Below are 13,535 nucleotides of genomic sequence, written 5' to 3' on the forward strand. Positions count from 1 at the left end.
TAATGGCGTCTGCATGTGTGTGACCACTGAATGAATGGATGTGGTTAATTGTCAATCTCATTATCATCAGGGCTTCTTCAGAAGAGAGGGCAGATGGAAATGTGAGGATAATAGGGGGCACTTGAAACAATTTGACACTCGACTCTGAAACTGAATATGGCGCGTGTGCATGTGTGGTATGATTCATTTGTAAGTGTCCTGTAAAGGTACCTTTTTTTTTTTTTTTACAACAGAATGCACATTTTCCCTGCAGTGGAATTCATTTGAAAGCCTAACTTCTAAGTGCTAATGCAGACATCTGCCGTCAGAGTGTGTCCATTCAGTCTTGGTCCTTGCTTGACTGACTACGACACGGAGAACGCTGGTGTCCTACTTATTAGACAAGGTGTGAGGACGGGTTGGCTGGTGTAACTGCATTGTGTTGTGCTGGGCTACGTTTCACAGAACAGATGGTTCTCTATGGGACCAGATCATTGTATATCATAGGAAGAGAGGCCAAGAACTGCCCTCCACTCATGGAGCTCCTCATGCCAGATACACTGAGGGATGTAGTACTGTTGTGTGTTAAGACCACTGGTCTTAACATAAATATGTAATATTTAATATTAATATTTAATTTGACTATAAAAACTATTAAATAGTTATATAATAAAATTATATTATTATAATATATTATTATTAATTTTATATATAATATAATAATAATATTATAATTTATATCATTTACTAATATTGTAATAAAATATTTAATATTTCAACATTAATATAAATATAATAAATACTGAGGTATTTATCAATACACAGGTTAATTACTGTTGATTATTACCCCCTGAGTTGGTCACAACATTCACAGCCCAGTCGCATGTTTGTCAATCAGCAGTTGTACTCCTGCTTCTTGTGTAAGTGTTAGCCTGTCCTTTAAGTGAGACTCTAATAATCTGTTGTGTATTTGTGTCTCCCCGGAGAGCCTTCCATAAATAGTAAGTGGATAAATACGAGGGGGATTATAGTGGCTTTTAATGGTCTGTTTCAATACAGGCTTTAGAAAACGAAGTACTGTAGTACTGTTAAAGAGATGTACTGTATGTTAAGAAATTCATAATCATCATAAACAAACATGTCAACGTGTTAGCTTAGGTACTTTAGCATAGCTTTTAAATGGAAAATGGAGTAAATTAATATACACAAATTTGGAAACTATGGCAAATGGTCATAGTTTAAGAAAATCCTACTTAGCGTTAGCATTTTATGCTTCTTCTGCTCAGCTTTATTTTGTTTTGTTTTTTGATTAAATAATATTAAACATAAACAAAACATAAAATAGCCAAACATCAGTTACATTAGAATACACCATCACTTGTGTCTGTCAAACATGAGGCTATGACAAGCAGCTCATTAGCTTGGGTCACTTAGCTTAGCCTACCATCAGCTTTACAAAAGAAGGAAACTGTGGCTGAATTTGTCATAGTTGTCTTTCTTAATGCAAGAACATGAACAACATTTTATTTCAGTGATTTACATCACATAAATAAACAGAAAAAAGAGCAAAGGTGTTAGCATGTAGCGCACGTCTGGTACTTTATAGTTATCTTGACAGAAAATCACAACTTTAGGTGATTTTGGTCATAGATTTTACTATAAATTTGAAGTATTTGATTATGTGATTTAACATTTGTTCACTCTTTACTTTTCCACCTATTAAAAGGCAACCAATAATGCTAGAGAGTAGCTTATTATTATATTTTCCTTTTTGTTTTTAAAGAATTCTCATAGCTACACGTTTCCATTTTAATGATTTGAAAATATGTAATTTTGTGATGCAGGCTGGGGTAATTAGCTTGCAGTAGTGACAAAATAATTAAAGACTCATTTTCTTTGTTTTACAGATTCAGGGCTTTTTTTTTCTACAGCTCTTAATTGTACACACTTGATGGGATAATGAGGAGCTCAACTGCTAAATCACTTAAAAGAGGCTGAACGTTTGGGGACATTTAACTGTGCAGGAAAATAAATGTGGGTTCCTGGGGTCCCAGGGTTGTGACTGGGTGTGGATTAGTCATAGTCTTGAATCCTGAATGCTGAGGCCCTGCTTTGTTTTAAACATTTGTGGATTGAATTCAAAGTAAAATCCTTGTGCAATATTCACTAGGTTGAGTCATCCACCTCCCCTCACGTCCTGTGCCGCTCTTTTTTTTTGCCGTTTGCTGTCGCGAAGGCTGTCACCAAGGGTTTGATGACGCATGTAAAATGGGTCAGTGTGTGTGTGTGAGTGAGTGTGCGAGTGTGTGTGTGTGTCAATACATGTGTGCACCTAACAGTATGTTTCACATTTGAGGCTAATGGCTGGTGTGAGTTTAGGTCCTGCAGGTGTGTCACTTGTCTGAAGGAGTTTTCATCACTTGATTACACAGTGTTTGTATGTAAACATTACTAGGACAACAGTTTGTTTTTAAGTTCAAGTTAAAAAAAAAAACAACTTATATTGAAGTCCAATGTTGACATCAAAGTAAGAAGTATTTTTTCAACAGGACAATATTTCTTTGAGTTGGATATAAATCTTTAAAAAAATTGTTTCTCAGAAGCTTTTATTGTTCCTTCTCAGAGTTCTCACTTTAAAAAAAAAAAAATCACTATTCTTGGAACTCTTGGATCCTGACTTGTTATGATAGATTTTGTTTTTCTTCTCATTTTTGGTGTTTCAGTAAATCCATGAAGTGTGTGTGTATGTGAGTGTCTGTATGTGTGTGTGTGATGTGTAAGTCTTATTTTCTAAAGGGATTAAAAGGGAATGAGGAGGCCAGTCTTTTCAATTAAGTCTTGATTCTTGGACTCAGGTGTCGGTTTTTAATCCTCGTCAGTAGAGCTTGCCAGAATAGACTCATCAGAATCATTTCTCTTTGTTTTTCAATTTCTTCACATCACAGTCCTTCCCCTCTGGGGGTTTATAGCCACGTTTGTCCCAGAAGGTGTATTTACCCCCTTACTTAGTGTCTCCATTCTCTCTTTCCATAATTTTAAGAAACAATACGTTTTTCCTAATAAGCAGTGTTTTTGTACCGAGCTCTAGTTTTTGCTTCTTTCCAATGTTTTTCACTCTGTATCTTTCTGATGTAGTAGAAATAGTTCGTGAATACGTAGGGTATAATTCTAGCTCCATCTTCGTCGCTGTGTCATGCGGAGGATTCTTACGTAAAACAGGCTAACAAGCACAAATCAAAGAATCCAGATAAGAGATGGAGAGATGTGAGCTCTATCCTGTATGAGCTTCACCCAGTCGATGCTGTCTTTGTTGTCAAACTAGGCACCGAGCACAGTATACAGTATATCTGTGGCTGATGTGAAAGACTGGAGCTTTAGCTTGACTATAGTGTGAGTTCTCAGAGACAGATCTTTGCAAAATGATCGTCTGGAAATCTATCATATAGATGTTAAATGAGGATTAGCTGTAACTTATGTAAAATGGATAAGAAATGCCTGATGGTGAGACTTGGAATCTTAAAGTGAAGGTCAGTTGAGGACACTGTCGATGCTGATGCAGTGTCCTTGCAAAGAAAAGGCTTGTTTTTAGTAGTTTGCCCATGTCCTGGAATTCCTCCGTCTCTGACGTCTGGATGCACACACACACACACACACACACACACACACACACACACACTGATGCTGATTCTGCCTCCTCCTCCTCCATCATTATTCTGTTGTTGTGTCCATGACTCCACCCACAGTCTGGACCGTCCTGTGTTTGAATCTTAGTGGTACCACTAAAGTTCAACTCTCTTCCCCCCCGGGCTGGTTTCTTATGTCACGTCCTTAACGTCTGGATTTTATATGGAATATTAGTTATTTCTGTTATATTCAGTTCACAAAACACGCACCAGATCACAGTTCAGCAGTAATTTGTCCTGAAGGCTGAGATGTACAGAAATAGACACAGCCACAAAAGAGGGAAACACAAAGAAGAGGGAACTATACGGAAAGGCTCTCCTCTCTTCTCTCCTCTCTTCTCTCCCTCTGTTTCTGACTTCCTGCCCCATCTCCTTTATTGCTATGTTTTTCATGCTTTTATAACTCTTTATTAAGATTTTAAAAAGTCTTTGCCCCAGGCACCAGGGTCTTACTTATGGCCCACTTCAAAGCTTGGAAATAAAAAGGATTTATAATGACTGTGTAATACTTTTTTCTATTAATGTCAAACAATAAATATTTGACACTGATAATTAATGTGATTAATCACAGGGCAGTTGACGATTAATCACAATTAATTGATATTCCTAAATATCACAATTTTTTAATTTGCGACCACTCTGAATTATTTGATTATTAATATGGAAAATGTAAAAAAAAAAGTGTAAAAATTGTAGTAAAAATGTTGCTTTATTGAGTTGGTGGATTTTAGATTTTACCGGTGTTCTTAAAAACTGCAGTGAATATGAATCAGTCTAAAGTTCCTTGCCATCCATTTGGCAGCTGTGTCGGGCGTAGACTTAATTACTGTGGCTGCTGTGACCCAAACTGGGAGTCTGACCTCAAATTGAAGCCTCCATAAATGCGTGCTGTGCTATTGGCTAATTTGCAATTTGCATCAACAAGCAGTTCAGTGTGTGTACCTAATATTTTGGCTAGTGAATACTACTCCAGAGTTCCTGTCCCTTTAAGGTATATTCTGGGTCCAGAAGACAATGGACCGTTAAGCTCGTCTTCAGAATGATTCTCAATTTTCCTTTTTTCTCATTCACTGTCTCTTATGGCTAAAAAATACCCACTGTACCGTTAACTACAAGTCAGCATTCATGGACAAAAGCCAAGTCATCATAGGTGCCAGCACTGAGGCATATTGAGACAAGACAAGGTCAGTCCAGCAGAGACACACAGACTCCTGACAAACACACTCACATCCTGGCAACGATTGTCTTCTACATATCACATGCTTTTTTTTTTGCTTTTTTTTTTTACGTATCACATGCTCTTTTTTTTTCTTTTTTTTTTTACATCTTGACGATTGTTGACCCTAGGAGTATTTACAACAGTGACAGACGAAACCATTGTATAGGGTGTTAAAAGCGAGTTGCTTTGTGGTCGGAGCTTCTGACTCTGTCTTTCTCATTAAACATTGATATTCAACAGGTGAGACCTTGAGCTGAGGACCCACTTAGAAAATGGCTTCAGTTTTGTAGGAAATCGAAAGCACATTGTGGACAAGACTTGGCTTAAAAAAAAATAAAAATAAATGTGACTTTTAAAATAGTTTAAAATGTGACTTAAATGATAAGAATCAAGTTCAAGGGAAATTGCACCTTTGCTGTAGTTGTAGGTTGGCTGTTTGTGAAGTTTGGTTTTCGTTCTTGTACTGCATGAACTTAAACTGCGAGCCATCTTAGAGCAGTGGTTCTCTGTACCACCTGAGAAATCATGGAGCTCTCTGAGTTCCACCATCACGACCAACATTAGAATATAGCATATATATGAATTTTCTCTGCGTACCACTGCTGGTACATGTACCACAGTTTGAGGACCACTGTCTTAGAGTTATAGAATTGCATAAAAATTACAAATCCATTTGCCGCACTGTGGAACAATTAAAGAAAATATTAAATTTGATATTTACTCGTGTCCCTAAGTGGAAGCATAACCCTCATTTTGAGAACCACTGCCTAACAACAATTAATTTCCATGTCTCTGTGTAGAGGCCCCCCGCCCCAACCCAAGGACTTGATGAAAAAATTAATGCTAATCTATATACGGTGACAGTAATTAGGCTTTGGTGCGCTACAACATATTAGCATCCTGCAGATTCACTGCTTTTCCCTGACTCTGTGTCACTGCCTTTGAGTGGTACATTTCTGCTTTAGGCAATAGCAGACACTGGGGTGTTTTTGTTAACCAAAACCAACATCTCATTAACTGTAACCTTTACAATGAGTGGAAAAGTGGATGAAAACCACTCGCTCTTATCCCACCGCCCACAGACGCCACAACCACCTCTTTGTTTTCTCTGACATGTTGTGTGAGAGGACATGTTTGGTAGCTTTACTGATGTTTTAAAAAACATTTAATTGAAGACTAAAACACAGCATTGCTGAGACATTTTATCTGTTTGTCTCTACAGTATCACTACTCAACAATATGTCATAAAAAAGTTTTTCTTTCTGTAGACTGTATTGATTATCTCTTCAAAAGGCGCAGGTTTTGTGTTTCATTTTTATGGCGTAAACAAATACTGGTATATGGATAGCTTTGAGTCGCAGGTTTTGTGTTTCATTTTTATGGAGTAAACAAATACTGGTATATGGATAGCTGTTGAGTATTAGTAGTGTAGTAGTAGTGTATATAGCAAGGTATATAAGGTAGTACCATGTCAATCACTGAAGGACCACTGAGCATCAGTAAATTTTCAAAATAAAACATCCTTTAGATTTTTTTCTGGTATTTTGTAAGTCTAAAAGACTATTAAATATAAAGATTATAACTTTTTTTTTATAAAAAATTGCAATTATCTTTACATAAATAAAGTCAATCGTAATAAAATCTGTATAAAGTAAATAATGATTAATTATTTCTCTGTGGCCAAAAATCAAATTATTTTAATTATTATTACTCATCGACCAGTACCGGCCGGTGAACCGGGGGTTGGGAACCGGTGACACTCATCGACCAGTACCGGCCAGTGAACCGGGGGTTGGGAACCGGTGACATAGCTGAACCAAAAACAATAATAATTTAAATGCCTGTTTTCTGCCTCATATAATACAATATATATATTTAAATGAATTTACACACAAGCCCAGTTGCCAAGCGCAGTTCTTTTGATGAACATTAAATGTAATTTTCTCTGAAGCTTTTTGGCAGCAGAGTTAGCCTTATTCACTGTCACAGCCCACGTTCTGCTGCCCGTTGTTGGGATTGAAGCCAACAAACACACACACACTTTCTGGTATGATCTGAATGAGAGTTTGGTTGTCACACGTGTGGGTATCGTCGGTAGAACAAGCATCACTGCACCACAGCAGACTGAAACACAAAGAGGGACACATCTTGAACACAGGGACATTTATTGGGACAAAGATCTTTTTTGGCTTGGGAAGGAACTGATGTTTTGATGCTCTGCCTGCAGTCGAGCATCGTAATTAAACTGGCTGCTCGGCAGCACTTATCAATGGAAAAGGGTGTGGTTTAATTTCGGGAAGAGCTTTTTACTGAAAAGTGAATTGAAGTGTCTTTGAAGGACATTGGCATCACTGTAGTAGTATCAACTTCTCTACTTAAATATTTAATTTTTTATTTTATCTGACATATATTGTAGTCTGTGATAAAGTGTGATTTCAAGATTTTTTTTTAATATATATATATTTATGTGTGTGTGTGTTTTTGTTATTACCTTTTACCAAGTCAGTCATGCTAACTCATGCTAACCTGTCTCTTGAACTTTTTGTTGTAATAAATTGTGTTTGTGCCTTTGTCGGTGGATGGCTGTGAGTCACCGGGTAAAGCGTTCCTCTTCAGTCTGGGAGGATTCAGGGCCAATCTTTGGTTACAAGTATCTCTTGTAAATAGCAGAACCGGCTAAACAGCAAACCATGTAACATAAAACGCCATCGATTTGTAGTCTGGACTAGCAAAATGCTAAATTTGTATAGACACTACGTCAGATTGTTGATGAAAAAAAGTTTTATTAATAGTTAGCCTAAAAGCATGTTTTCTATGGTGTAGTGGTTACCAGGCCTGCCTTACAAATCTGCTTTACAGGCAGAAGGTCCTGGGTTCTGGCGCACATACCATATTTTCTGGACTATAAGTGTGGCGCACATACCATATTTTCTGACTATAAGTCACTCCGGAATATAAGTCGCATCAGCCAAAAAAATGCATAATAAAGAAGAAAAAAACATATAAATCGCTGCGGAGTATAAGTCACACCAGCTAGCTAAAGTGCCCACTAGCGGCTCTCAGTGTGAAAATAACAAACATCTGAAATTATATTTTAATATATAAGTCGCACCTGAGTATGAGTGGCAAACCCAGCCAAAGAATGATAAAAAGTGCGACTTGTAGTCCAGAAAATACGGTACTCAATGGCACCTCCTGTGGCAGCCTGTGTGTTGTGCAAAGACTCACACTGTAAATTTCCCCATTGTGGAAAAAATATGGGATTAAATTATTTTCTTATTATGTTAATAGCATCACATAAATTTGAAGTCTGTATCTGTACGAAGGTCCAGTCTTATGTCTTGGTAGTCTTGCGTTTGCAGCCACTAATTTACAGCCAATCTGTAAATCAGTGATGTTGTCAGACTTTTTGGCAGCAGCAGTGCCGAGTCACTTTCCCTCACCATTAAACAGCCTTTTCTACTACTTTAATATTCCGCTCATAACATCATGCTCTAATCTTTTGATTTATTCAGATCCTTATTTTCTTTCCACACCTGACTGTGTCTAACTTTTACAGCCTCTGCCAAGACGTGTTTATTATTAGCCAGGTAGAATCCTCGTATAATCCCGTGTCTTAATCAAAGACCTGCCCCGACCTTCACAACACTGCACCCAACTCCCTGCAGGATACAGTGACCAGAAATGCGAACGGCCCGAGTCGACTTCATATCTGGTTTCTGTCTGTGGTTTTCAGTTTGGCTCATGTGTTTGTCCTTGAAGGAAGTTGAAAGACGTGGAACATTTGGAGAAGTTGCAGGATTGAAGTCACATCTAGAATTCAGTTCTACAGACTATAAATTTAGTAAACATAATTTAAAAAATCAAGTATAAAAAATAATAGAATTGAATTTAGTAAATGTAATTTAAAAAATCAAGTATAAAAAATATCAGCAGTGGCCAAACAAACACGATTTTATTTATTTTAATTTCCTCCAAATTTAAAACCTACATGTAATCTGTCGGAAGTAAATTTATGTTAATTAATTGTTAAAAATGTCAACAACCCTGAAAACCACCAAAAAGGCAGATGGTTTGTAAATGCATCATTACTTGCATTGCAAATGTTAGTATTCAATTTGCTAATGTTAGCATTCCGCTCAAGCACCATGTGTGTATTATACACTCTATAGCTTTGTGTGTTTATGGGCCACAAGTCATGTTTGCTAGGCTAGTCGTTTGGTCGACTCTGTGGTATTTTTATTGTACAATATAGAGTGTTATATCTGTTAGCCCAGAATTAGAGGCTGCAACTTGTTTAGTAACTGTATTTAGCAGTATCAAGTGTCCTTGGCTTTTGGAAAAGTAAACACAGAATCGTATTGACATCTGAATTTAATTATTTTATGGCTCTTGGAGAGTGAGCTGCCAATGTTCCCTTGTGTAGCTTTAAATGCAGCCAGGGACACAATTAATGACTTGATGGCCTTTCAAGGTGATTGCTCCTACGAACCCCAGTATAAAGTATTAAGGATTCTTGGCCATAAGTAATAATGATTCAAATTAACATTTCAGGAGGTCATTCCAGAATTACTTAAAAGGTCTGGTTAGTTTTGCAGAGTAATAGTGAGGAAGCAATAAAAGCTTTAAGTGTGTTTGGCTCGATGCGGTGATAACATCAGTGATGACTGAAGGAGCTAAAGGCCGACCGACCGTCCGGCTGAAGGGACTCTCAGCAGTTCCTATCAGCGACCATCTCTCTCTTCCTCTCTGAGCCAGCTGTCCCTCTGTTCTAACTGATAGAGCTGTCACCTGGACAAACTCACATCTTAAGTCCTTCCTGCTGGGACAGCACACACACTAATACAATGTATCTATACTGCATGACACCATCATTATGATGAATATTGATGACGAAAGTCGGCAAATCCTAAAGATTGAGGGACGCTGGTGTCTGTCTTTACTGTCCCTCATCTTTGCTTTTTACGACCACCTCTGTCAACAAATTGCCTGGAACTGGTGCAACTCATGTTTAACGCTCCTGCTGTGACACTTGATCGGTCTCTCTCCGACAATCTGCTACTTTCACAGCCCAACATGGTGGGAATCATTTTGATGAGTTTGTTTGTCTACTCCATGGCTTAACATGCAGACAATCATATGTGGAGCTCAAGTTAAACCCTCTTCCTATTCAGAACTTGTGCTGTAACGCACTTCCTGGGTGTGAATGGGTTGATTTCACCACGTGCTGTAACACACTTCCTGGGTGTGAATGGGTTGATTTAAAGACGTTGAATAAATCATTGTGTTTGTGGTTTTTATTTTTTTTATTTTGCAAGGACATCTCAGCATCACATCAGGACCAATCCTTAGTGACTCAGTTTACTTTATCTGCTGAGTAGTACAGAATAGTGACAAATTCAAATAATAAATATAATCAGGGTCATATCGCTGCTTTGTAACTATAACCTAAAAAGCATCTGAACAGCGACTGTTGTGTAGCCTAAGTTATGTACATTATGTTTTCAGGAAAGGTGGAGAAAATCTAGTGGCCCACATCTTCGCTGTTTGCTTTCTATTAGAAACACCGACCCACAAAACACACTCAGACTGTGTCATTTTTCTACAAGGCCATTCGACCCTCTGTCCCTGACATGCTCTAAGCAAAGCCTCGTCCCATTACCATATATTATTTACGAGCCATTTCTTAGGTCCCACAAATGTAAAACCTTTTCTTGAACTAGAAAAAGAGGTTACACTGAAACTCTGTCTCTGTGACGTTCTCTTGCTGCCGTATAATGCGAGCAAGCTAATAATAGAAATCGTTAAGAACATCTTTCTTACAGAGTTGCCAAGTTTTGTTCTGCTTTATCAGATATCATTACTAAAATGATGGGTTTTTTTTTTATTTTATTTGTCTTACAGAAAGAATGGCTCTGCCTCAACTGCCAGACACAAAGAGCCATGTCAGGCCAACTGGGAGACATGCCACCGCCAACCATGGCGTCCCCGAAGAAGCAGCCACCTACGCCCACTCCTACACCCTCTGCTACACCTGCTCCCTCCACCACCCTTCCCCCTCCTGCTGTAGATAGCAAACCCGTAGTGGCAGCAGAACAACCCCAGTTGGTTCCCGACACCAAGGTAGTTCCCACAACAACTCCTACATGTGAACATGATGCTTCTCAGTCTGCTATTGCTAAAAACTCTCCTCAGGAAACAGAGCAGTCAAATAAGAAAATTCAACCCCCAGCAGTTGAATCGGTATCTGAAATACATGCTGAAGTAAGGGGTCCCGTTTCAGAAAGTGTAGCTGAGAGTTGCCCAGCAGTCGATTTAGGGAAAAACTGTGAGAAAATAGCACAGAGCCATTCTGAACCTGAGAGGGAGCCATTGAATTTTGATCAGCAGAGTGCAGCTGTCAGTGAAAGCACAGTAGGCAAGTCAGAGCAGAGCAGCACTTTCAAAGTGGAAGAAAACCATAGTCACACTGTAACAGAGCCATCCAATGTTGAACAACCAGCACCTGTTTGCAATATCTCACCAGTTCAGCAGCAGGAAAATATCTCTCTGACTTCATGTTCAGACGAGACATCAGTCTCTACTGGGGGAGAAACTGCGCCAAATTCAGAAATTCCCCATAGTGAGACTGCAGTTTCTGTGACAGATAATGAAAAACACAAACCCAGTGCAGAAAAGCTTTCAGAGGTTTTGGAAGAGCCAAAACCTGCCATGAACCCAGAAGAAGACACACAGGAGGTTTCAGATTGCTGTGATTTAAGAATAGATGTCACGGCAGCTGTAAAAGGGGAAAAAATAATAGAAGCAGTGCTTGATATAGAGACACCTCCAAAAGCTCCTGCAGTAAGAAGCAATCTTGAACAAAACCAAACAACTGAAGCTGTTTTGTCTCATGAAATTACTTTAGGAGAAAAGGTAGAATCAGAATCAGAGAAGTCGTTACTGACAAAAACGTATCAACCTCCATCTGAAGTTATGGAACATATAAATTCTGAGGTTCTAATTTTCAGCAACATAGTCCATGAACCTGATGAGAAGTCAAAACACCAATTCTTTGCATCAGAAGATAAAGGTCAAGTTTTGAATACAGAGTGCAGAGATGGAGAGAGTGAGACTTATAAAAAAGAAAGTGCAGTTGAGAAAAATGTTGATACGACTGTAAATGAGCCCGATGTAAACAAGGAGGCCAGTGAGTGCTTAATAAAGGGCACTGCTGAGGGAGCCGGAGATAAAGTTTTTGAAACAAAATATATAGAAGCAAAAAATGGGGAAACAGAACCAGGTAATAAATCATCTGTTGGCAAAGCTTTCAAGGATGAGGCAGGTCAGAAGGATGAAGCTGCTGGAGGAGATATTGAAATAAAAGCTGAGAAAGGAAAATTTTGTGAAGAAAAGACTACGGAACAAGACACAGCTGAGGAAGCAAATGACCAGGAAATGACTGGGGCACAGTCGAGCACCGCAGCTTTGTCTGTATGGCCTGAAATTGAGAAGACAGAGGCAGAAAGAGAAGGAAACTATGAGTCATTACCTGCAGAGGAGAGTGTTCTTGAGACAGTGACACAGGAATCTAAAGGGCAAGACATGGTCAAGGAGTCGGAGCAAAGTAGTGATATAGGTTTGTTTCATACTGACATGCAAGGTAGCGACAGAGGCTTTGGAATTTCAGATATCACGGAAGCCTGTTCTGAAACCAAACTTTTGGTAGCTGAGAGTCCAAGTGACATAAAAAAAGAATTGTATTTGCCTACAGCCTGTGAAGAGGCAGAGCACATGAAAGCATCTAACCTGTCACTCAATGACAGGAAAGAAAATGATGTAAAAAATGAGGGCGAATCACCACCTGTAAGTGGGAACATCCAAGAAAACATTTTATTTCAGTCAGGCAGAAACCCCGCTGCAGTGTCTGATGTAGGAGAGGAGATCAAATCAAAGAATCGAGTATCAGAGAAAGAATTTGAAAAGGGAGGTGCAACTGTATCTGCTTCAGTTCCTGTAGAACAACCTGAAATCCCAGTCTGTGTAGATAGTGATCAGAACAAAGATCGAAAGGATGAGAAGGGAAACCAAGAGGTTACAGTTCTGCCTCCAAAACAGGTGAACATAGAACGTAGCTCACCATCGGTTCTAGACAGATCTCTCAACGGCAAACGCTTTATGTCCAATAATTGTAACACATTTCGATGAAGTAGTGCATAAAATAATACATTTTATTTTATTCTTATAGGTTAAGTCTTCAGTGAAGTCTGAAGAAGCAGAAATGGCCTCCAAAGAGCTCAGTCCCATCAGCCCATCGGATATAGTTAAGCTGGAAAACACTGTCCTACCTATCCTTGAAGCAAAGCCAAGCTCCCAACCGAAGGAAGATGAAGAACAACAGACGGATACACTAAAGACCAGGCGTAAACTTCAGGTGCTCCCTCTATCACCTGACTCGCCAAGTTCAGAAGAAGATAGGGGTCTCACTGAGAAAGACGCCAACGCCACAAAGAAAAAGCTTCTGGTGCCGGCAGATATCAGAGCAGATTCTTTAGATGACAGTAGCGAGAGCTTTAGTAAAGAAAGTCCGATGTCAGGAGATGATGAGGACTTTATCCGAAAACAGATTATAGAAATGAGTGAGAACGAGGATGCTTCCCCGTCTGATGAGGAAA

General features: G+C 38.8%; 1 protein-coding gene across 1 annotated transcript in view; it reads left to right on the forward strand.

Moving 5' to 3' along the window:
* pcloa (piccolo presynaptic cytomatrix protein a) overlaps positions 1 to 13,535 on the forward strand; it is a 49,951-nt gene that overhangs the window by 7,234 nt on the left and 29,182 nt on the right. The window contains exons 4-6 of the mRNA XM_017034417.2: positions 10,786 to 11,007; positions 11,945 to 11,953; positions 13,109 to 13,535. The exon at positions 13,109 to 13,535 is cut by the window's right edge and continues 6 nt beyond it. Coding sequence (XP_016889906.1) covers positions 10,786 to 11,007; positions 11,945 to 11,953; positions 13,109 to 13,535 — 658 coding nt within the window. The remainder of the gene's footprint in view (positions 1 to 10,785; positions 11,008 to 11,944; positions 11,954 to 13,108) is intronic.

Source organism: Cynoglossus semilaevis, chromosome 8, assembly GCF_000523025.1.
Source record: "Cynoglossus semilaevis isolate Cse_v1.0 chromosome 8, Cse_v1.0, whole genome shotgun sequence".
Lineage (NCBI taxonomy): Eukaryota > Metazoa > Chordata > Actinopteri > Pleuronectiformes > Cynoglossidae > Cynoglossus > Cynoglossus semilaevis.